The following is a 23,788-nucleotide window of genomic DNA, read 5'->3' on the forward strand; positions in this document are numbered from 1 at the left end:
CGGATAAATGTATCATGTAACCGAGACAAGTGTCAAGAGTGAGTCTTAGATGATGTAACAGAGGGAATCTGGTCATTTTTTAAAAAGAAAATATCGTTCAGAATTAAATATAAATAAAATGGAAATAATGTAAGTTATTTATTCTTTCTCTGCAGACCGGTACCAAATGGCCCATGGACTGGTACCGGTCTGTGGCCCGGGGGTTGGGGACCACTGTTCTTGAGGGTATGTATTTCAAGAGACCGGTGTTCCATGTGGAGAAGAACACTCGTCTAAAAGCAGTCGGTCTTGTTCTTGCGCCAACAGCTGAATGTTGACTCGTCACTCAGAAGCGCTCCATGCATTTCAGGGGGGTCCTTTTCCCTTTCAAGTTGGCCCACTGGGGTTAAACATCTGAGCTCAAGAGAACCAGGTTCTTTTTCTGATACGTGGGATTTCCTCGTTCTAGTGTTGTTGAGTCCCACTTGCTTCCATCAGTGGCCTCATGATGACTCGCCACCAGCACCCAGGATTAGAGACATTGAGGACAGTTCTGAAGTCTTTGGGTTGCCAGCTTCACGAGGGTAGGCTGTCTGCCCATCTGGATCCCGGGGGCTAGAGCCATGCCCTGCCCGGCGTACATGCCGAACAAATACCTGTTAAAGGAAGAAAGGATTTCTCATGGTCCTGGATGGACTCTGTTTGCTTTTGTAAAATGTGGCTTAAAATCGTACGCACAGGAAAGGAAGGTAGAACGTGGCCCCTCCTTGAGAGAAAAAGTGGGCTTGTCTGACATGATCCCGGTTACCAGATCACCTCTGGAAATCTGAGTTCTGACGAGGCTCCAAGCAGGGACATAAATGACTGTGTGATGTGAGAATTCAGCGTGAGGATGTGGCTGGGAATTCAACTGTAACTACTAGTGTAATAACAGTCTGTTAATCCTTGTCTCTTGACACAGTTGGGCTTCAAGAGTTATCCTCTGGGAACAACACTCCACCTCCTGCAAACAAACAACTCCTACAGCAGTAGAGGCGTGGGGTAGGGACCAGCCTTACCATTTTCCATATACCTACTTAGTGCCAATGGCTTTGTAGATGATACTCACTACATCTTAACAACCTCAGGTATGTTTTTTTTTTTTTTTTTTTTTTTTTTCACCAGTATTACAGGTGGTCACAGGGGAGGAACTGACATAGACAGGTGAAGTAATTTGCCTAAGTAATAAGCCAGTAATTTGACTGGCTACAAGGCAGAGTCCGGGTCTCTCCAACTCTGCTCTTTCCACACAGCAGCCTGCTGGTCGACATCCATTCTGTAAATGAGCTCAGATGCTGGGAGAGTCTTTTCTCTCTGACTTTAGCTGGACCTAGGGTCTTCTCGCTTTCTAACACGGTGGCTCCCAGTCGTGTAAAGGTTGCCACCATATACAATTACTTGTTTCATTTCTCACCACCTCTCCTAAACGTACAGGTGGCATATATATATGTTTGTAAGGTATTGAAATAAATATATTCCTGCCCCCCCCCGCCCGCTCCACCCAGGGATGTGGGGGCGCTGTTAGAAATAACTGTGGATTCTGTAAGTGGCCCCAACATAGGACTTGAATTACTCCATTACTACTCAAAATAATAATACATACTATAATGCATATCATACATATTATATACAACTATGTTGTATATTTATATCACAATATAAGGAGAGTGCAAATACATTCAGTCAAGTGAAGGGACATTTCGTGTTGCTATTTTTTTTTTCATTCAACTGGGCTAGTGAGAAATAAAAATAAATCCTCTTAGAGTTCGTAACATGAAAACCAAAACTTTCAACACCAGCTCGCATCTAACTCTTGGGACAATTGCACAACACGGTTCGGAACTTTTCCCTAAACAGCCTCCGGCTCATGTTGAATTGGGCAGCACCAGAGCTGCTCTGAAGACCGTGCTGGCCACTGATGGAGCTGACCTTGGGCTTGGCAGCAGACCTGTCCTAAGCCGTGATGCAAATCAAGGTGAAAGGCAGAGGCTGCGGTCTATTCCCCATGGTATGCCCACTGCGCCGAGCACACGGTAGGTGCTCGAGCGACATTTATGGGAAGAATGAATTATTGTACTGCAGGCAGGGAGGAAGGCTCCCTTGGGCTCGTGGGGAGTGTCCAATACCCGAGTCTGTCAAAGGCAAGCCCTGTGTCCACACTGTGCAGACCTGCCCTACCAGCTGCTCTCTGGGGCTTCACGGTGGACTCGGTTGGGCCATCCAAGCACCCAGGGGCTCAGAATCTAGGCCTCAGTGTTGTAATAAATACCCACAGGGCCCTGGTGCATGTAGAATTCCACTTTAAAAAAATAGTATCAGTTCAAAGAATGAAAAGCAACTCACATGAGGTTGGGAACAAGCCTTCCAGAATGTCCTGCAGGGATGTGTTAAGTTTCATTGACTTAGGGTCCACTCTGAGATCGTGGACGGGACTACATGTGTGACCTTTGCTGGACGGGGGCTGCTTTGGAACCAACCCCGTAGCTATGCAGATGCATAATTATTTGCCCTGAGCCCGTGCCACCAAAAATTCAGCTAAGGGTTTCCAAGTCCTATAGTCTTCTCAAGATTTTTTTCTTTTATTTTCCCGAAACCACTGCAAGTTTGTGTTCTCTGAACCAGAAATCTGATGCAGTACCTAGCAGTGGTCACGTCTCGGAACTGCACTATGCACGGGCTCTGGCAGACAGAGAAAGGCACAGAGCCAGGTGCATAGTGGCCAGGCACTGGGGGCAGCGTGGGGAGCAGGGTTGGGTTAGCGAAGCAAAGCTAGCTGCTTCACACATGTACAGCTGGGCTTGGTGGACACTTGACACTCACAAGCTGTTACTCTCCCACCTCTTTTAACTGCCCTTCGTGAGAGTTATAAAGGGTTTTCTGTAGACAAGAGATTGGAATAAGTGATATACCGTATTTTTCGTTCCATAAGATGCACCCCCCCCCAAATGTGGAGGGGGAAATGCCCCTGTGTCTTAAGGAGCAAATGTTTTTTTAGCTGCTGCAGGTTCCCGGACAACTAGAAGAGTATTTGAACATTAAAGTCTCTTCTCATTTGTTAATAAAAGTGCTAATGGTTGTTAATACTGCTGTTGAGCTTATATTGTTGAAATATTATTGTGGTATGTTTTATTAAATATTTTAACACACCATTTGGTTCAGAATATTTTTTTCTTATTTTCCTCCTTAAAACTCTAGATGTGTCTTATGGTCAGGTGCGTCTTAGGGAGCAAAAAATATGGCACCTTAAAAAAATTTTAAAAGAAATGTTTAGAAGTGCAGTGATGAATGCTCTTTTCTTTCAGTTTTACTGGGGGGGTGGAATCTTAGAGATTACAAAGATGAGTAAATTAATTCATAGTCTTTGTTCTAGAGGTTTCTAATTTGGATAAACAAGGAATATCCCAATGGTTGACAGTTATAACTGAAGGCTAAGAATAACCAGAGGTTGGATTTTAGGGCATTAGGGATGGTTATGAACACTGGTATTCCTTAAAAACTCTCACTTTCTCCCTATAGTGACAAAAATAATGTATCTGACAAATAAAAATCTTCAGAATGGAGATTTTCTTAATTTAAAGGAGACACTAATGCAAGAAAAACAGTATAAATTAACTTAGTTCATGAAGTATGAGAGCAAATTTTAACAAAGAACAAACTAATAAAACAAAGCCTTTTGGTTAAATAAGTTTGTAAAATATGATTTTTATGTTTGCTCGCTTATAGTTTGCATTGGGGGCTGGGCAGTGCCAGGTATATGTGGTCTGTGAAATTGCAAATTACCTTCCTGCTTGGAAAGGGCCATTGTTTTGCTAATGTTTGCTGGATAAGAGGTTTTCCTGCCAGAAAGTTTTGAATAGAGAGAGAAGAGAAGAAGAGGGAAGCCATGTTTTACAGGGAGAGCAGAGAGAATGCAGGGTGCTGTGGAAGAAGCCAGTTTGGGTGGAGAAGGGAGAAGGTGTGCAGATGGGGAACCAGAGCTGAGGGGCTTCGGGAGCCGTACTGAGACTGCTGAGGCCTTTGATTCTAGGAGGAACCGGAGAAGATTCTCCTAGTTGTGGAACTGGATAATGTGTCAGGGCTTTGTGAGCTGTGAATGTAGAAGGAAGTGTTTTCCCTGTGTGTTTGCTTGTCGGCCAGTGCAAGACTTTAATAAAGGAATGGCCTACTATTTTTTGGTTCCACTGTTTCTTTACCATCTGCTCGAATTCAGTGTGAACCTGTATGAGCATGGCAGCAATGGCCATAACTACTGCCCATATAAGCCTTTAGTATAGAGGCCTAAGTTTTATATATTTTTCCCCTTTTAAGTGAGAGAAGGGGAGATAGGGAGAGAGACTCTCGCATGTACCCCCACTGTGATCCACCTGGCATGCCCATTAGGGGGTGATGCTTGAATCAACTGAGCTATGCTTAGCACCTGGGGCCAACACTCAAACCAACTGAGCCACTGGCTGTGGGAAGAGAAGAGGGAGAGAAGGGGGAGAGGGAGGGGAGAGATGCTCTAACCAATGGAGCTATCCAGCCCAGGCAAAATCTTATTTATTTATTTATTTATTTTTGCAAGTAGATTTTGAAAATAATTAAGTCACCAAGGGTCAAGCCTGGTAAATAAAATGGGTAATTGAGTTAGGCGATTGACAAAGAGTCATAAAATAAAATAATATGACTTTTCCTTGAGTTTAATAATTTAACTATTTATCTATTAATTATATATATATATATTTGGGGTTAGGGAAGGCCTCCACTCTGGGCAAGTTACTGAACTACAGTAGATGCTAGGGACACAAAGAAGAGAAGACACACCTGCCTCCTCAAACTCATGGGGAGTGGGAGATGGGAAGAGGGACGTGAGGGCTCTTGGACATGGTGACCCTACTCCATTTTTTCGAGGTGTTCATTTTTAGGATAAAAATTCTGGCACACTAAAAAAAACCCCCTAAAAACAAAAAAGAAAACAAACTGGCTCTATTATTTTACCTTTTGCTAACTCTAACAGAAAAAGATTTCTAGAGTCAGGAGCCATTTTGCCTTTATAGCGCACCATCTGTGCTTGTGGTTATAGCTTAGGAATGTTACAAGTTGATTTAGTGCTAAGAATTTTACCCAGAGGTTCACATCTGTTTTTTACAACTTGGATTTATTTTTCTCAGAGTGCTGTTAGAATGGATGTTTCAACGGTTTGGCCACTCCCACACATAGAAAAATCGACTTAATCAGAATTTATACGTGCACTTAATGGAGAACCCACACTCTATCCTAAATGCCAGGGGTTATCAATAGTGCTTCTCTGGATGGATAAAAACTCCTAACCCAGATGCCAATAGTTCACAGGCCCTCTGCCTGGGGCGCTCTTCCTGCCAAAGCTAATAGGAGAGCAGGAGAGGTGAGGTTCTGGGAGTTTAGCGGCTTGTGAACCCCTGTGGCTGCATCGGGCAAGCCTCCCTGCAGGAGAACAAAGGAACAATGGCAGTGTGACGGCCTGACGGGCCCATATTTGTTAAATGCAGCAGTGTGGACGGGCTTCCGACTAAGTCATTTCCTAATTAAGCAGTGAGATTAATGAAACAAACAAAAAAAAGTGGACAGACCATTGTATGGGCTTCCGACTAAGTCATTTCCTAATTAAGAAGGGAGACTAATGAAACAAGCAAACAAAAGAATGGACAGACCATTAGAACAGAACAGAGTTGAGAAAACGAACCCACCTATTTAAAAGAGAAACTTCGTAACTAAAAGCATAGTGTGGTCATGTCCCTGGAGGAGGGGATCAGGGAGAGAGGCCTTTAAGAAAGATAAAAAACAAAAGAATTCATGAGCAAGAACAATCATTCTGATTTGAATCATATTTTAACGTTTCTATGCAAGAAAAGACATTGTGAACAGTTCTAAAGTAAGAAGCGGACTGGGAAAAAAAAGTACTTGCAACCCCCAGCGAAGGATTAATTTTCAAAATACCAACTCCCATGGGTACATCAGAAAACAAGTGACCCAACAGATGCCTCAACAAAGAGTCTAAACAGGCAAGTCACAAAGTCATAAAAAAATGATCTCTACACCTATGGAATGATGCGTCTCATTGGAAACACAACTTAAAACAACAAGAAAACCCAAGTGCAGGAGAATGGAGAACGAGTGCCCTGTCCTGCAGTGGGTGGCGCTCTAAGCTGACACAGCCGTGGCGAGGGGGAAACAGCTGGGTGTGTGGATGGAAAATAAAATCGTACCCTCTCTGTTGCCTACGGATTCCTCCAGAGAAATGCTAGTATAAGACACTCAAGGAGGCTCAGGCAAGAACACCCTTAGGGTAGTGCTGTGATGGGGAATGTTGGAGACAACTTAGACATCCACTCACAGGGAAATAGCAAAACCAAAAAAGGTATGTTCATAGCACAGGCGTCCCTCCTCATCCGTGGGGGATCAGGTCCAAGACCCCCCAGTGGGTGCCTGAAACCATGATTAGACGGAATCCTACATATGCTGTGTTTTTCCCTGTAGGATTGAATTTATAGCCACAGGAAGAAATGAACAATAATACCTAAGAAAATAGAACAAGTATAAGAATATGCCGTGATAAAAAGTTATGTGAAGGCAGCATTGTTGAGGAAAATAAAGGCCACGTGAATGTGAGCACAGAAGCAACGGCACAGTCAGTCTGGTAATGGAGGCGGGCCCTGAGGGACGGACGGCCAGGTGGCCCATGACCACGGGCACGCTGGATGAGGGGACGCGCCACGTCCCAGGGCGGAACGGCGCACGATCTATCTCATCATGCTGCTCAGAACAACGTGCAGTTGAACGCTTATGAACAGCTTATTTCTGGAATTTTCCACGTGGTGTTTTCAGACCTCACTGGACTACGGGCCACTGAAACCATGGACAAGGGGTGGTCTACAGGATGAAGCATTGTGAAGTCATTAAAAGGAAAGAGCCAGGTTACATGTATCAAGGTGAAGCAGCTCAGGGTGACATTCTTGAGTGAAAAAAGCCAAGCTGCAGAAAACCACAGAGTGCAACACCCTCCGTGTTATAGTCACCGATCCCTGCAAATGTAGACAACATTGGGACCGAGACTAAGACAGTGATTACCTGAGGGCTAAGGTGGTATGGTAGAGGTAGCCAAGGGTATCCGGGTATTACCTAGGCTATTCAAATTTTACTAAAGGAAATGTGTCCGTGTATTACTTATGTAAATAAATAATAATAATACATAAAATATTTCAAGTCACTGAACTCAGATCAGGACACTCACCTCCCCGATAGGAAAGTAGCATCGTGTTTGTTTTACCTGAGCAGTGATTGAATGGGTTCAGAAACAGGTGTTTCCTCCCCTCTCTCTACTCTTTAGTTTTGGTTCACAATTTAACCTCTCTCTTAATGAAGCTGCTTTTCTCCTAATAGACCCTTTCACCTTCAGCCATTGTCAGAACAGGCTTGGGAGGTCCCTGGTTCTTCTTGGAAGAGAACGTCATGGGAACCGCGGCGGGATGCCTTGCTCTCTCTGCTCTTGTCCTTGGGAAACCATAATGGTTCCCTGGTACTAACTCACCTTTTCCCTCAGTCCTTAGCCTGGCTGTTTTTTGCTTCCTGTTTTTTTCAGCCGATGTAGCGTGTGCAGGCGCCCACGCTGAAACTGCCACCCCCTGCACAGAGTGGAGACTGCCCTGCGCTGGGGCTCCCTGGAGCCACTGAGGACGGGAGAGTGGACGAAGGCCTCTTCAGAGCACGGAGACACCAGGGGCAGGCATGCCTCCGAGAAAGGAGGCCGGGGCTCTGTCCCCCGTGTCAGAGCTGCCCTCGCTGCCCAATGCCAGGGCTCCTTGCCTGTGCAGGTCTGTTTGGATTGGCTCACAGAAGCGATGACAAATCTCTACACAAAATGAAAAATGCAGGCAAGCGTCACCAGGTGGCTTCAGATAGGTTTCAGACATGTAGACCTGCGGGGACATGGTACAAACAGGAAGCTGCCACACACACATGGGCGGGGGCGTCCTCTCTGAGGACTCAGAAGCCCAGAGTCAGAACTGGTTCATCAGCTGGAGGAAACGTGTCTGAGAGGCTGCTTGGCAGGAGGAGGAACCAGACGCTGTTCCAACGCTGACCACACATTTCCCCGACACGTCACAGTCACCACCACTAGAAGGATCTGTCTCTTTCCCCATGACCACCAACCAGGGGGTCCCCAGGGAGGGGAGGACAGAGGCTCCCTTTGCTGGGAGTGCTTCATCAGCTGACCGCTGGACAGGGCCAGAGGTCTGTCAGGAGGATTTGCTTTTCGGGTACGCAAAATTGGTCTCCTTTCTAAAAAGCCCCAGCTAGGGGGCTGAGGAAGGGCTGGCCACAGCCTGAAGTCGGCCAGTTCATGGCCGGCTGGCACCAGGCAGCCACCAAAGTTCTCTGCTTTCACACCTCAGCTGAGTGACCGGCGGGTGCTTTCCCGTCTCTGCTCTCTGGTTCTTGTTGGCAAAGCAGAAGCTGAACCCCATGCGGGGCCGTCTTGGTGGGTGTGAGGCAAACCACGGAGCTCAGAGAGAGGGAACACAGTAGAAGCCTCCCCGTAGGAGGTGTCTGACCTCAAACCAGGTGGGAAAGCAGGTGCTTTCTGGGGTGGCCGTTAATGCCCAGATGGCGAGCTGGGAGGAGGCTCTGAATCGGAAGGCTGGAGGAGGAAGGAGGGCTCAGCTCATGGAGGGGCTCCATCCCACCCCCCACAATTGTCCATAACCAGCTGGCTTCCCGGGCAACAGTGTGATCTGACCTTTTGGTGTATGTGCACGTTCACTGCTAGCAGACCTGCTTAAAGTGATCATACATTCTTAGTGCAGTGCAGGCAAACCAAGCGTATGTGTATAAAATATTTCATTAACACCCAGGTACTTATATTGGGTTTAAGGAGCTTGTTAGATATCAGGCTGACTAGTCCCTGGCCCATTGGCTCAGTGGTAGAGCATTGGCCTGGCGTGTAGATGTCTCGTGTTCCTGGCACACAGGAGAAGTGCTCATCTGCTTCTCTACCTCTCCCCCTCTTGCTTCTCTCTCTCTCTCTCTCTCTCTCTCTCTTTATCTTCCTCTCCTGCAGCCATGGCTCAATTGGAGCAAACTGGCCCCAGGTACTGAGGGTGGCTCCATGGCCTGTGCCTCAGGTGCTAAGAAAAGCTCAATTGCTAAGCAATGGAGCAACGGCCCCAGATGGGCAGAGCATCACCCCCTAGTGGACTTTCCAGGTGGATCCCAGTCAGGCGCATGTGGAAATCTGTCTCTCTGCCTCCCCATCTCTCACTGAATTAAAAAAGAAAGGAAAAAAAGAAATCAGGCTGACTGAGGAAAAGTCAGTCCCACTTCTGAAAGGAGTCGAACAGCTGTGATAAAAGCCCAGGCTCCATGGGGGTGGGGTAGCTCCCCCCCATGTGTGACCCCCCACCCCACCCTGCACACTCAGGAGCTGTGCTCAGTGGAAGCCTGCACAGGATTCTCTTCACAACACAAAGGAAACTGCAGTTATGACCACTGGCCCTAGGATTGTGTCCTCTGAAATGGGCCCTGGAGTCACCATCTCTCCCGCATCTTTCATGACAAGAATGTGGGCGGCTACTGGCATGTAATCCAAGCTTCCAGGACTTGAGAAGTCAGGGAAGGGCAGGATTTACTTCTCTGGGTCCAGAGGGAAATTACAGAATTTTAGTTCTGTGATAACCGCTTAAGTACTTCGTACAATGCATCCTTTTCTAGTGGAAGCTGCCTACACCCACTATGGGGATAAAATTTCTGCCTGAAGGTGGGTAGTGGAGACACAGGCTTCCCTCTCAGGATGGGGACACAGAATGTGCTCCATGCCTTCCTCCCTCTTGGCAGCACAGTTGTTTGGAAGAAGCCTTCCTCCTACCCTGCCGTGCACAGTGGCCAAGGGTCCCTTAGGAGGGCAGGCTCACCTCGTTGTCCTGGTGGTTGACCTCACTGAGGTTGGACTGCTGTAGCAGGACCGTGAGAAGCCTGTGAATAAAGATAGAAGGAGCTTAAGAGGACAGGGTCTGCCGGGGCCCCCCAGTGACGAGGGGCCCTTCCCAGGCAGCTGGAGAGATGTGCCATGGGCAGGCAAGAAGCTGGTGTGAGAGGGATGAGGGCACCTGGGGAGATACAAGTCTCTTCTTCTTCCATTTCCTCTGTGTCCTGGAGTTTCCGGAGGGGCAGAAGGCACGGAGAAAGGGAATCTTTAGGCTCCTCTCAGTCCCCAGACCTATGCGTGCCTAAGTGTGCACTGTGAGCACCAGGCTCCCCTGTGTCTATTCTCTAGTCATTTTACACAAGGTACTTGTGCCTTACCTTTTACATCTAGTTTTTAAAACATTTTCCATTGATTTTGAGAGAAAAAGAGAGAGAGAGACAGAGTCAAGGGAAGGGTAAGAGAGAAAGAGAGATGTATCAAGTCATTGCTCCACTTAGTTTTTCCATTCATTGGTTGCTTCTTGTACGTGCCCTGACTGAGGATGGAACCCGCAACCTCAGTGCACTGGGATGATGCCTTTCCACTGAGCCATCTCGCCAGGGCATATGTGTCCTTTTAAATGTGCAGATTATACCAGAAGCATTTATGACTTGGCTTATTCTTTGTAGACCTACAAACATCTAACCATAAAATGACACTCATCGGTGTGAAACAGCCATCAGTGATTCTCAGCTTCAAATGTGTATCCCACTTGGGTGCCACACTTGGTAGACAGAGTCCAACACTCCATCTATGGGAGACAGGCTGGTGAGTGTAGTGGTTAGGGGCCCAGACTCTGGAGCTGGACTGCTTGGATTCGCATCCTAGCCCTGCCACCAGTCAGCCGGCCAGCTCTGTGATCACAGGCAAGTAACTTAACCTCTCTGTGCCTAAGTTTACATCTCTGCAATGGGGGTACTAACAAGCACCTACATATAGCTCAGGGTGAGCATCAAATGAGTTACTATGCATACGGCAGTTAAAGCATGCTGGGACATAGTAAGTGTTGTTTCCAGAACACTTAGAAGATTTTTTTCCCCCAAGACAGAGACAGAGAGAGGGACAGGCAGGAACAGAGAGACAGGAAGGGAGAGAGATGAGAAGCATCAGTTCTTTGTTGCAGCACCTTAGTTGTTCATTGATTGTTTTCTCATATGTACCTTGATCTGGGGGGCTACAGCAGAGCAAGTGACCCCTTGCTCAGGCCAGCGACCTTGGGTTCAAGCCAGCAATCTTGGGCTTCAAGCCAGTGACCTTGGGCTTCAAAGCCAGTGATCTTTGGGCTCAAGCTGGATGAGCGGATGAGCCTGCACTCAAGCTGGCGACCTTGGGTTTCGAACCTGGGTCCTCTTTGTCCCAGGCCAATGCTCTATCCATTGCACCACTACCTGGTCAGGCTAGAAGTTTTAACCCTGGGTCCATCTCAGAATCCCCAGAGAAGATATATATATATATTTTAAACCACATATACCTGGTTCTATATTAGGGGTTTCTGACTTAGTAGGTTTAGAGAGAAGCCCAGCTTCTATAGATTTTTTAAAAAAGAAAGCTGTTCAGGAAATTCTGGTAAACCGTCAGGTTTGGGAACCACTGACAGAGGTGCTAAATGAATTAATCAAGGGGACTCATTGTGATGAACTGCATTAGGCCTCCCACCAATTCATCTGTTGAAACTCTGACTCCCTGGGGCTTCAGAACAGGACTGTCTCTGGAGAGAAAGCCTTTATAGAGGCAATTCAGTTACAGGGAAGCCGTTAGGGTGGCCCTGATCCAATGTGGCTGGTTTTCTCACAAGAAGAGGAGAGCAGGACACACAGACACCAGGGTGGGGGCGCTCTCTCAGAGGAGAGCCACCTGCAAGCTAAGGAGACGCCGAGGAGGAAGCCAACCCTGTCCGCACCGTGCCTCTGGCCTTCCAGCTAGGTCCCCACCGGGAAAACCAAGCCCTTGCTGGGTAAGGCCGCCAGACTGTGTTAGTTTGATGTGACCCCCCCCCCCCTCCCAAGATGCTCATCATGATGAGAAAGAACATCTGGGGAGGCAATGAAGAAAATTTGGAAATTATTTTTGAAAGAATTGTTTGAAACCCGAAATGGCTTCACCTCCTCTCCCGTTTTTGCGAAGGTGGCCCAGGAATTATTTCTCCCACGGCACCGGGTCCCGTCTCCTGTCAGCACCAGCTCATCTCTGTCCTGATCTCGGACCCCCTCCCCAGGCAGCAGTGGACGGCCTGTCGCATCCCCAGTATTGGAGGGCAGGTGCGGAGCCCCACCAGGAGCGTCCCGGACAGGCGGCACCGTGAGCGGTGAGACAGCAGATGCTGCGGCCAGACGGCCCCTCAGTGAGAGTCCCTGCCTCATGACCAACCGGCCAGTGTCCTTGGACGAGCCAGGCTACTCGCAAGGCCTACATTTCCTTATCTGTGAGACAGAGACAACAGTTACACCCACTTCTTAACGACTTGTTGTGACTTCTAATGAGTTGGTGTGTCTTAAGCACTTAGAACATAGCACATATATCCGCTGTAAGTTCTCTACAGTGATTACTTTTTTAAAAAAAATGTGCCTACCCTTTATGGTTTGGGGTCCCTGATGGCCGTTAGGTGATTGGAGGGCAGAGAGAGGCCGGCGAGGCGTGTCCTGGGGGGAGCTGGTTACCGTGGGCTTCTCTGGTTCCTGGCCCCTTGAGTGTGTAGCCCTGGATTCAGCCAGCCCAGTGATGTTTGGGGGAAGGGTCCCCAGCCCAGCCAGCTGTCCCCCTGCCCCCGAAGCTGCCTGGTTGTGGGAGTGAGCTGCACAGACACCCCTGCACTCCCACCCCGGATTAGAATGCATTGCCCGGTAGCAGAGAACAGGACCCAGAAGAAATGGTCTCCTTCCTCCCACCGCTGAAGTCAAAAGCAATGAAAACAAGCTGGACTGCAGGCACTCTCTTGGGCAAGGGAGAAAAAAATTCTGCCGGTAACCATGGAGATCATGAGAAACACCTTCAGAGGGCCCTGAGGCTGCTTCAGGCAGAAACTGCTGGTTGCCCTCCCAGGCCCGTGTGCTCAGCCTTGTGCAAACACAGCTCCGGTCTGTTTGGAGCTTCATCTGAACGATCATGCTTTGTCTCTCACAGGGGCACCCCCTGACTATCCTGGCGACCAAGGGAACACGAAGAGCCAGGAGAGATGAACAGGAGAAAACTGCAACCCACCGGGACCTGCTGAGAAACTGAGGGCTCAAAGCAGGGCGGGCGGCCGTGTGGCAAAGGCCGTGGTCCTTTGCTTGTCCCTGCATCAGCGATGGCCTGCGCCGGTGGCCACTCAGCTTAGGCTATAGAGGGGAACTGATTGGTTTGCTGGTGGTCCATTGCCATCCTAGCATGGAATCCCTCCAGAGGCAACGGGTCACTGAAGAGTCCCCTGGGGCTGGTTTCTACATAGCTTCAGGTTGCGGCTTTGCGCGAACACCCTGCAGCCAACACTGAGCGGGAGGGTGTACCATTTGGAAATGGAAGAGTTCATTGATCTTAAGGCCAGTGTGACCACCTGAGCACAAGGCCACAGTGTGACCCGTACATGTGCTCATGGCCACTAGCAAAGGCAGGGAAGGGAGATTCGGGGGAGCTGAAGGGTTGCATTTGATGTTCATTGAGTTCTTGAGTCTAACAGCTCTGAGCCCCAGGGTTGGAGCAGACAGGGGCACTGTCCGAACCCTGATGGCCTCGCAGGAGGTGTGTGCACACATGCGGGCACCGGTATGTGCTGAGGTGGAGAAGGCCAGGTGAGAGCTGGTCAGTGGCGGGAACCAGGAGTCAATCTTTAGCTCCGATGGAATGGTGCTCTGTCCTTTGCCCTTCTCTCCTGTCATCACCACCAACAACGCCCCCCAAACACCAACAACTGATGGTGCACCATGTCTGCCACACATTCACTCACTTTCTCCTGTTTACTTACCTCTGAGGTGAGTTCTGAATCATCCCCACTTTTTAGAGAAGAGAGTGAGCTGAGCCTTGGCCTGGATAACACGGTCACGAGGAGATGGAGTCCGGCTCAGACTCTGACCTGAGCTGGTGCACCGGGCCGCCCTTAACTGCAGTCCACAAGGATGGCTGGTGGTTTTCAGACACATGTAATGAAGTGGGATTACAAGAGAGGAGACTGGACAAGGGGAGAGAGGGCAGGGTGAAGGGGATGGGACTGCAGTCCTTCATGGGCACCGGGGACAGACTCACACTTTATACTTCGAGTTTCTAACATAAATAGAGAGACACATGATCCATCACATCACAGTGCCCACCTAGTGAAAAACGAAAAATAATTATCCAGGAAGAGTCCAGTGATTCCTTTGCTAGTAAAACTTTTTTTTTGTGTGTGTGTGGGTGTGTGTGGATTCTCATAAAGGATCTTTGGATGCTGTGATGAGCAAAATGTTTCCCGACAGTGAGCTAGAGAGGAGTTTTGCAAGACTTTTTCTTGTCAGGGCTCTCTGCGGGGGTGGAGGGCTAACGGCAAAAGGTGGCCATTAGAATAAATCCTCCAGGGTCCACAGCAGGCCCAATGGCAGCTTCCTTATTTTCACACACGCATGAGACAATTCACTTTCTTCTTGGTGCCTCAGTTTTCTCATATATAAAATGAGAATAGAGACACTACCTCTCACGTAGGGGGCGTGGCCAGATTAGATGAGGCGGCCCATAAAAAGTACTCAGAATGTGGCAACTCAACGGCCATTCCTGGGTGTCACCATCACCACCGCGGTACATGGAGACCTATATGCTCCGGTGGTCAGCCAAGCTGGCCTGAATGGCCCTGGTGTCCACTTAGGAAAATTAAGCTGTGAACCAGGTTTGTACCACTGGATGGAGGTTGCTCCCTTCTGGTTGGAGGGTTAGGAAGTCCTCACAAATCAGATCAAGATTTTTTGTTGTTGTGGCTGTTGTTCTCAGAAAGCAATCCTGAGATCATGCTGACACCCAAACGAGGTGCACATGTAGCCCCATCTCTCTGCTACAGAGCACGGTGTAGCACAGAGGGGTTATCCAATTCTGCCAGGGCCAGAGAATTTTGCCATGAAACAATGTCGAAACAGCTCATTTGAAGCCATGCAGCTCCATGGGGAATCCTGTTTAAGTCAAACTATAGTTCGGAACGTTCTCCAAGTAACCCAGACCAGCTGATTTGCTATATGGGTTGTTAAGGTTTAAAACCCAATTTGGTTCATGGAGAACATTTACCAGAAATGATGATTTGGGTTTTGAAACAGCGACTTTGGATTTTACCGGTCACCGCATTACCATAACGGAAGCAGGGTTTTATCTCCCAGATCAGACAAGTGACCATTTAGAACAATAAAACGATAGCATCAGCACACAGGAGGATGTTTACCTTTCTGGCTTCTGCTCTCCTGAAGGTGGAGGCTGGGTAGTTAGGTGCAATTTCAAGAGCAGGGAACGCCAGGCCCCGTGTTATCTCGGTGACAGTGAGGGGGTGTAGCTCTGGAGAGCCCAGGCTCAGGGCTCATAAATAACAAGACTAATGCAAAGAGGAAGTACAGGTGGACAGTTTCCAGCTGATTACTGCAGTGATTTCAGCTGATGCACCTGACCGACAGCAAACAGACTTTGAGTATGATTTGACTGACAAGGCCCAGCGCACCCCTGGGGTGGGTGGGGGCAGTCACACCCTTCTTTCCAGGATTGGAGTCACTGCAGGGATGTGATTCCTTGTCTGGGACTCTATTCCCCAGCACTCCTTACACCCAGGTATGGCCACATGACTTGTTAGCTGGATACGAGTGGAAGTGAATGGGGTCCTTTATTTGCAGGCTAAAATTTTAAACAAGGGGGGCCCTGGCCAGTTGGCTCAGTGGTAGAGTATTGGCCTGGTGTGTGGATGTCCTGGGTTTAATTCCCAGTCAGGGTACACAGGAGAAGTGCTCATCTGCTTCTCCACCCCTCCTCCTCTTACTTCTTTCTCTCTCTCTCTTCACCTGCAGTCATGGCTCAGTTGGACCAAGTTGGCCCTGGGCACTGAGGATGACTCCATGACCTCTGCCTCAGGTGCTAAGAGAAGCTCAGTTGCTGAGTAATGGAGCAATGCCCCAGATGGGCAGAGCATTGCCCCCTAATAAGTGTGCCGAGTGGATCCCAGTCGGGGCGCATGCAGGAGTCTATCTCTCTGCCTCCCCTCCTCTCACAGAAACAAAAAAAAAGTAGGGGGCTTCTCTACACCACTCTTCCCCTCTCTGTGGGCTGAACAGAGGAGTCTGAGATCCTAGGGGTGGACAGAGCCATAAGGTGGAAGAAGGTTGGGTCCCTGAATCATAATGTGGAGGGGAGCCATCCCTCCCCCCCACCCAGGAACAAGTACATTAGACTAAACTTGCATTGTGTTCAGACACCTCAAGCTTTGGGCTTTGTTTATTATGACAACAATAATCACCAAACTAAAGTAGGCATTGATCTTCCACAATCAGTCAGCAAGATTTTGAAATGACCACTCCAACTGAAGCACAACCAAATAGCAATTAAGTAGGGTAAATCAAGGCAGCATAGTCTTAAAAGACACATTGGAAACATATTTTCTCACGATTACCCCTTAGAAAACAGCCTGATTTTATGACTAAGTATGTCGGTGAGTTGTCTAAAGGAGTCATTTTTCCCCCTAATTCATCACAAGGGCGTCATCCCTCTGTGATGTGGACTGCTAGCTCTGAGCATGCTCTTCCTTCTCTGAGCTTCCTTGTTTTGTTGAGCTTTGAGTAAATCTTAGTTTTCTGTTATTCCTGGATTTAACCCAAGGACAATAAGGAACAAGCTTGGTTGGGAATGGTCCTGGAATTTCCCAACCCTTTTTATTTTATTTTATGGTAAAACAGACTGCAATGAAGAAATCCTGCTACCGCCCCACCTGGAAGGCGCCTTGGTCTCGCCCATCCTCATAGAGATTTAGTTTCCATTCTGGACACAGGGCACAGAGGACAAGGCCCCCGCAGGCGGCCCCTACTTCCACCCACACTGTGTGCTGGCTCCAGGCCCAGCTCTTGAAGGACACTCAGTTCCTGTCAGAGTTGTGTCCTGTGTGACCAAGGCTGGGAGAGCACCCAAATGTTGCTGATTCTGACAGCACAAAATGCTGTCATCAGCTGCTCTGAGGGGCTTTCAAAAGACAGGGGACCAAGGACATTGAAACAGGATGGGGGAATTTACACTCGGCCTGGGCAAGACTTCTCCTCTTATTGCTCAATTGTTTCACAAAGTGGGGACCCTCGTGACCATCCCATTTATCTTAGCGCCTTTGTTCCCACGGCTTTCAGCTATACACACGCCTGGCGTCCCTTATACCCACTGCTGTCTTGTCTCAGTCTCCTTGTTGGTCCTTCCCCTCTTCCCAGCCCATAAATGCTGGCACAGCTCTGAGTTCAGACACTCATCTTCCTGCTGGGTCAATCTCTTTCACCATGTTTGATTTTCTTCATAGCACTTGTCACTATTCTAAATTTTCCTACTTAGCCTGACCAGGCGGTGGTGTAGTAGATAGGATGTCAGCCTGGGACACTGAGGACCCAGATTCAAAACCTCAAGGTGGCCGGCTTGAGTGCGGGCTCATCCAGCTTAAGCGTGTGATCATAGACATGACCCTGTCTGTGATCGCTGGCTTGAGCCCAAAGGTCACTGGCTTGAGCAATGGGTCACTTGGTCTTCTGTAACACCCCCCCCCCCCCGGTCAAGGCACATATGAGAAGTAATCAATGAACAACTAAGATGCCGCAACTATGAATTGATGCTTCTCATCTCTCTTCCTTCCTGTCTGTCTGTCTGCCTCTCTTTCTCTCTTTTCCTCTCTCTCTCTTACACACACACACACACACACACACACACACACACTATCCTATTTGTTTTACGAGTGACCACTTAACTCCTTCACTAGAGCGTGAGCTCTGTGAGGTCAGGGACATTGTTGTCCTCACTGTGGAAGTGCGTGAGCCTACAACAGAGCTTGGCCCATAATAAGCACTCAATTAATAGTTATTGAATTAATAAGTGATTGATTAATTGAATGAATAAATAAATAAAATTAGAGGATGACAAATAGCATTGATTCTTAAATCAGACTGGGAGAAAAGGGTTTGATCGATTAAAATTATTCCAGGATATTCTGATTTACTAAGATGTGGCCCTCAACTTCAAAAAATAAAAATAAAAATAAAAATAAAAAATGGATGATTTGTTCTATTTGCCACAGAGAGTTGGAATAGGTAAAGATAATCACCTGATCCAAGCCGGGCCATTTCCCACCTGGTGCCCTGGGAACCCAGCCGGCTACTGACCTCACGTCGGGCTCAGTGGTGGCCGCATGCAGTGGCAGACGGCCACTTTTATCCGGGATGTTGTGTTTGGCTCCATTTCTAAGCAGACTCACACAGCCTTCCAGCCAGCCCTGAAATGCAGGAGCAACGGCGATGTTACACAACAGAACGCCATACAACGCCGTCCCACGAACTCTCTCCACTGCTTTTCCCCCTCCATTCCTGTATCGTCTGAACTCGCGTTTTATTTGACTTGAGTGATGGAAGCACAGTCCTCCTTTAGATACCTCAGCAGAGACCCGATCTTCTTGAGGCAGATCTCGGTTCTTGAGTTTTCGGGTGGACCTTTAACCTGTCAGATGGAGACTGATTCCTAGACTCTCTCTTCCGTGCACCCTCCCCCCCCGCCATTTCTAGGGCTGCTCGCCAGTCCTCCGCTTTTATCCTCGGTCTCTAGATCATGCGATAGGGGATGATTAATCTGCTCTGGCCTCTCGTTCTATGGGTTCAGCCCTCAAATCACGCTTGTCCATGATCCGACCTCAATGCCATGATCTAATCTCAAAAATTGGCCTCCTATTTCATTCTTGAGCCCCAGTCTCCACTCTGTGCCTCAGTTTATCCATATCCAATAAACAGGCATCGGTCCTCTTTTCCAAGTTCCCTTCCAAGTAACCACAAGGACAACATCTTGTGCATTTGAGTCAGTCTCTCTTCCGATGCCTATAATCCCAACTTGAGCCCTCGTCCCGTGGAGGGACCCTGTCACCTTGCTGATGGAGTCTTCTAATGCTGAATATGGGCGCATCACCAACACCCTTTAAGGGTTGCCCATGGCTGCCTTTTATCCACTTATGAATTCCCTAAGAAACTCTGTGAGAACGCCTGCTGGCTCCTGATTCTCCAGATTGAGACGTTCTGCTACATCTCACATGTCTAACTCCGTGGTCATTTCCACAGTGTCTCTCACTCAAAGAGCAGATATAATTACAGGCCAGGCCCCTTATATGTTCCATAGACGGAACCCTACTGATAACCAAGTTTGCCTCATCCACCAAGGACAGTGCCTCCTACATTCACTCATGACCACTTAGGTCACTCACTCGGTTAACGTGGGCCCATGTAGGAGAAACTGTTAAGAAGGCAAATATAATAACTCTTCCCCCCTTCAAATATAATGAAGCCTCATGATTCCCAAGTAAGATGAGAAAGAAGACTGAAGATTTTCCCACCCAAGGTTGGAAATAAAAATGTTATTAAATGCATGGAGAAGGAGAAATATAATGATAAGAAAAGAATCTTTTGGTTCTGAAAAACCTGGAACAAAAAAAAATCTTTCAACCAAAGCACAGAAAAATTCACAAGGTATAATACTAAATATGATTTTGTAGAGTTGACCAATCATGTCTAAGTCTTAAGTGCTTTTCAGTCTTGAGTCAGAGTTTACTAATGTATTAAATCTAGTTTTAGTTGTGAATGTCCAAGACATCAAGTTCTCTTATTAAGTGGCAGGGGGTGGGGGTGGGGGGTGGGAGGATGTGATGCAGAGGCCCCAAAAGAAAGGCACATTGAACAAATTTCAGAGTTTCCAAAGTTTTACAGTTCTTGAAAAACAAATTCAATGAGGGAGGGTTTGAGCATTTTTATCTTTTTGCCACATCTCCTTGAACTATGTGTGTATATGTGGTTTTCTTCTCTTCTTCAGAAGAGACCTAAGATAGTGATCGAATACTTCTGAAACCCATGGCCGCTGTTCAGAGCCAACAAATCCGCTCTGGACTGACTCCATGCTGGGTAAGCCAGCACGGTCCTCCTCCTTCAGTTGGGATCAACCTGGGCTGTCGTTCTTACTACGTTTTACAAACGGGGCAAGAGGTACAGAGAGGTGAAGCGCCAGTGAGGGTCCCCATTACCCTTCCCTCCACCAAGGTGGCTGGAAACCTTCACGTTGCTGCCCATCGAGGGCGGGATCTGTCCCGGGGCCTCCTGAGGGAGTCTGCATCCTGCGTTGGCAGGGGTAACCGAGACTGCATTTCTCAGTGTCCCTTGGCTGAGTTTCTCTTTGTACCTGAACTCAGATATTGCCAGTAAGGAGTGGTGGGCTTCACAGTGCACTTCCTGGGACTCCTCCCACCACCCCCTTCCCAGGGAGCCTCAGAAGAGTGTGGGGGAGGGGTCCTTCCTTTATGTTGCCACACAGGTGGGGGCGTTGTTAAGAGGATGGGTAACGCCACACTCTGTCACTCAGGCACGGTCCCTTCCCATGTCGCCTTAAAAGATGTTCCTAGAGGCCCTGGCCGGTTGGCTCAGCGGTAGAGCGTCGGCCTAGCGTGCGGAGGACCCGGGTTCGATTCCCGGCCAGGGCACACAGGAGAAGCGCCCATTTGCTTCTCCACCCCTCCGCCGCGCTTTCCTCTCTGTCTCTCTCTTCCCCTCCCGCAGCCAAGGCTCCATTGGAGCAAAGATGGCCTGGGCGCTGGGGATGGCTCTGTGGCCTCTGCCTCAGGCGCTAGAGTGGCTCTGGTCGCAATATGGTGACGCCCAGGATGGGCAGAGCATCGCCCCCTGGTGGGCAGAGCGTCGCCCCTGGTGGGCGTGCCGGGTGGATCCCGGTCGGGCGCATGCGGGAGTCTGTCTGACTGTCTCTCCCTGTTTCCAGCTTCAGAAAAATGGAAAAAAAAAAAAAAAAAAAAAAAAAGATGTTCCTAGAAAGAGTTGTCTGCAAAGGTGGCACCCCCTAGGCTGACTGGTCACTCTGACCTCGGGGAGGACTTCTGCCCAGTCCCTTAAGCAGCTGTCTAGCCCAAGAACTTGTGAACTTTGAATTTTAGAATTTTGAAAGATGTTCACTTTGATTCCCCTCCAATTCTAAATGCTAGGAGCAGTCAACCTTAGACACCATCTCTGCTGCCCTCTTCCATCCGATTCAAACTTTCTCTTTTCTTCAGCTCAGACACCAAAAATCTCCATCACAATAGTGGTTGTTCAGGCACGTGCTAAAAGGGAGGGGCCTGGGAGAGCCATCCTATGTCTGTCTGAGATCTTGAACTTCACCCAGGACTTACAGACCAGCGATTTTCTAAACCTAAGTGGGCATGCACATTCCTGGGGAGGTCTGTTTAACATGCAGCCCTCCTTCTCCCCCTCAAACCCCACCGTCCCCAGCATCTGACTCAGGAGGTCTAGGGTGCAGTCCCGGAAACTAATTTTGAGAGAAGCACTTCAACACCCTGGAAAAGTCTGCCCAGAGTTGTGTATGAGTCCTGGAGAAAGTTTGTGCAGACAGAAGATGAAAACACAGCTTGTAAGGAGAGTCCAAGCACTGGGCAGTACGTCATTGCATCCCTGTGGGAGCGTGGCAGATGGACGTTGGAGAAGGGAGGTGTCCTGTTCCACAGCAGCATCAGCCCTGGGGGAGGGGGAGGCCCCGGGACAGTCCCCACCCTCGATGGGCAGCAGCGTGAAGGTTTCCAGCCGCCTTGGTGGAAGGAAGGATACTGGTGACCCTCACTGGCGCTAAGGAGAACTAGTTTGACGTGGAGTGGGGTCTTCCAGAGGACTTTGGGGAGGATCTGAGAGGAGAGGGCCTTGAGGATTTGGGGCAAGGCTCACCAAGCTGGCTCTAATGTTGGAAAATGCTGAGCTAAAATCTCTCGTGATGAGGACTGGCTCTGCACCAGTTTTAAGTCGAACACGGATTCTAGGCCGAGTCCTGTGCTTGCTGTTGGCCCTCAGGAGCCCGGTGTTTCTCCCTCCCCACCCCCATCTGCAGTTCTCCTCGCCCCCCATGTCCCTCATCCTCCACCTTCCACTCAACTCATCCTGCCCCCAGCACCACCTGCAGCAGGTGCACGGCCCACTCAGGGTATTAATGGAGGGAGTGCTCAGAAGGAGTGCCCAGTGTCCAGAAATGCCCAAAGGGAAATCCTGAGGCAGTCAAGTTGGAAAAGACTGTTTCTCTAATGATGATATCATCTCTATCTTAGTGGATTGTTAGGAAGACCCAGAATGACTCGAACTCACGAGACCAACTCTACATGGTGACGTATGTGTCGGAGGTGACTGAAGCAAAGTTTCAAGTTCAATTTCCATTGCCCAGATGCCAAGAACACTCTTCTCTGCCAGAGGGATCCCATAATGACACACTTAAGCCCACCCCACTCCTTAGTGTCCGCCTGTTACAGACACAGTCAGTACCAGGTAGGTGGCCAGGCACAGGCTGGTGCGGCCGTAGGCGTCCTGGGTGTTAACGTTGGCTCCCATCTTCAATAGCAGCTTCACGGTGTCCACTTGACGTCCAGAAACAGCATGCATCAAGGGAGTGCATCCTGGAAGGAGACATTTCAACAGCCTTTTAGAAAACATTTGATTTGTGAAATTGATGAGCATGGTTTATTTGCCTGTTCATGTATTAGGCTCTTTGCCAATTAATGAACTGCCTTCAAAAACAAACAAGCAACCAAACAGACAAACAAACAAAAACAGCTGTTGAGTTGCATGGGACCAAAGGGAGACTGTTGCAACACATACTAATTGTGCATTTTTTCCATCTTCAGTAAATTTTGCAATAATGGGTTGGTTAACACATATTGTGCAGATGATTAACACTGCTTCTTACGACCTTGGGAATCAGCGCCATTTGGGATGTAACAGGCAGGTGTATCCTGACATGGCATGAACAGTGCGGCCTCCGGAAGCACCCTCAGAGGTGACTCCAGCCAGGGAGGGAGGTCCAGCACATTTTTTTTGGGGGGGGGGGTAGTATAATACCCTGAAGCTCTGGTATTTTTTGTTGGTTTGATTTTAAGTTTTCTTTCTGTTGTGCAGTTGGGTTCATTTTTGCTCAGGGGCTTCTCCACTGAGTTTTAAAGTGTGTTTATTGTATTTTGGAGTTCTAGAAATTTCCATTTGATTTTTTAATACACATCTGATTTCATTGCTAAGACTTTTCATTTTTACATTTGTTGTAAGCATGTTGGAAATCGAAGCATGCTTCTTTTTTTTTTTTCATGGCTACTTGAAAGTCTTTGTCAGATAATTCTAACATCTGTCACCTCAATATGTTGACATCTATTGATTGTCTTGCTTTTTGTTCAGTCTGAGGTCCTCCTTGATACGGTAAGTGAGTTTCTATTGGAACATTTAGGGTACTGTGTATGAGTCGCTGAATTTCACTGAAACCCTCTATTTTATTTGGCTTCCTCCTGCGTGCCTGCACAGGGGAAGTGAGAGAGTGCCGCTTCATCACTGCAAGGTGGGGTTGGAGGTCCAGGTTCCCTAATTAGTCTCTGCTGACATTTGAGGGAGAAGACTCTTCATTACTGTGGGATGACGGTGAAAGTCCCAGTTCTCAAGAACAATTCCTCTGACCCCACCACAAGCCGGGGGTGGAGGGCCTCATTACCACCAGGTGGGGGGAGGCCCAGGCTCCCTGCTTGGTCTCTAAGGGAATGGATGGGGCTGGGGCCTAGGGGTTTATTTGTTCTGTGACATTTGC

The 23,788-nt window shown here is 48.5% G+C and overlaps 1 protein-coding gene across 1 annotated transcript in view; it reads right to left on the reverse strand.

Annotated features, from left to right (window-relative positions):
* The window catches only part of ANKRD55 (ankyrin repeat domain 55), an 80,490-nt gene that overhangs the window by 29,075 nt on the left and 27,627 nt on the right, over nt 1–23,788 (reverse strand). Inside the window, exons 3-5 of the mRNA XM_066253565.1 lie at nt 22,489–22,619; nt 18,313–18,422; nt 9,945–10,005 (exon numbers count right to left, since the gene is read on the reverse strand). Of these exons, the coding sequence (XP_066109662.1) occupies nt 9,945–10,005; nt 18,313–18,422; nt 22,489–22,619 (302 nt within the window). The remainder of the gene's footprint in view (nt 1–9,944; nt 10,006–18,312; nt 18,423–22,488; nt 22,620–23,788) is intronic.

The sequence above is a fragment of the Saccopteryx bilineata genome, chromosome 1 (genome assembly GCF_036850765.1).
Source record: "Saccopteryx bilineata isolate mSacBil1 chromosome 1, mSacBil1_pri_phased_curated, whole genome shotgun sequence".
Lineage (NCBI taxonomy): Eukaryota > Metazoa > Chordata > Mammalia > Chiroptera > Emballonuridae > Saccopteryx > Saccopteryx bilineata.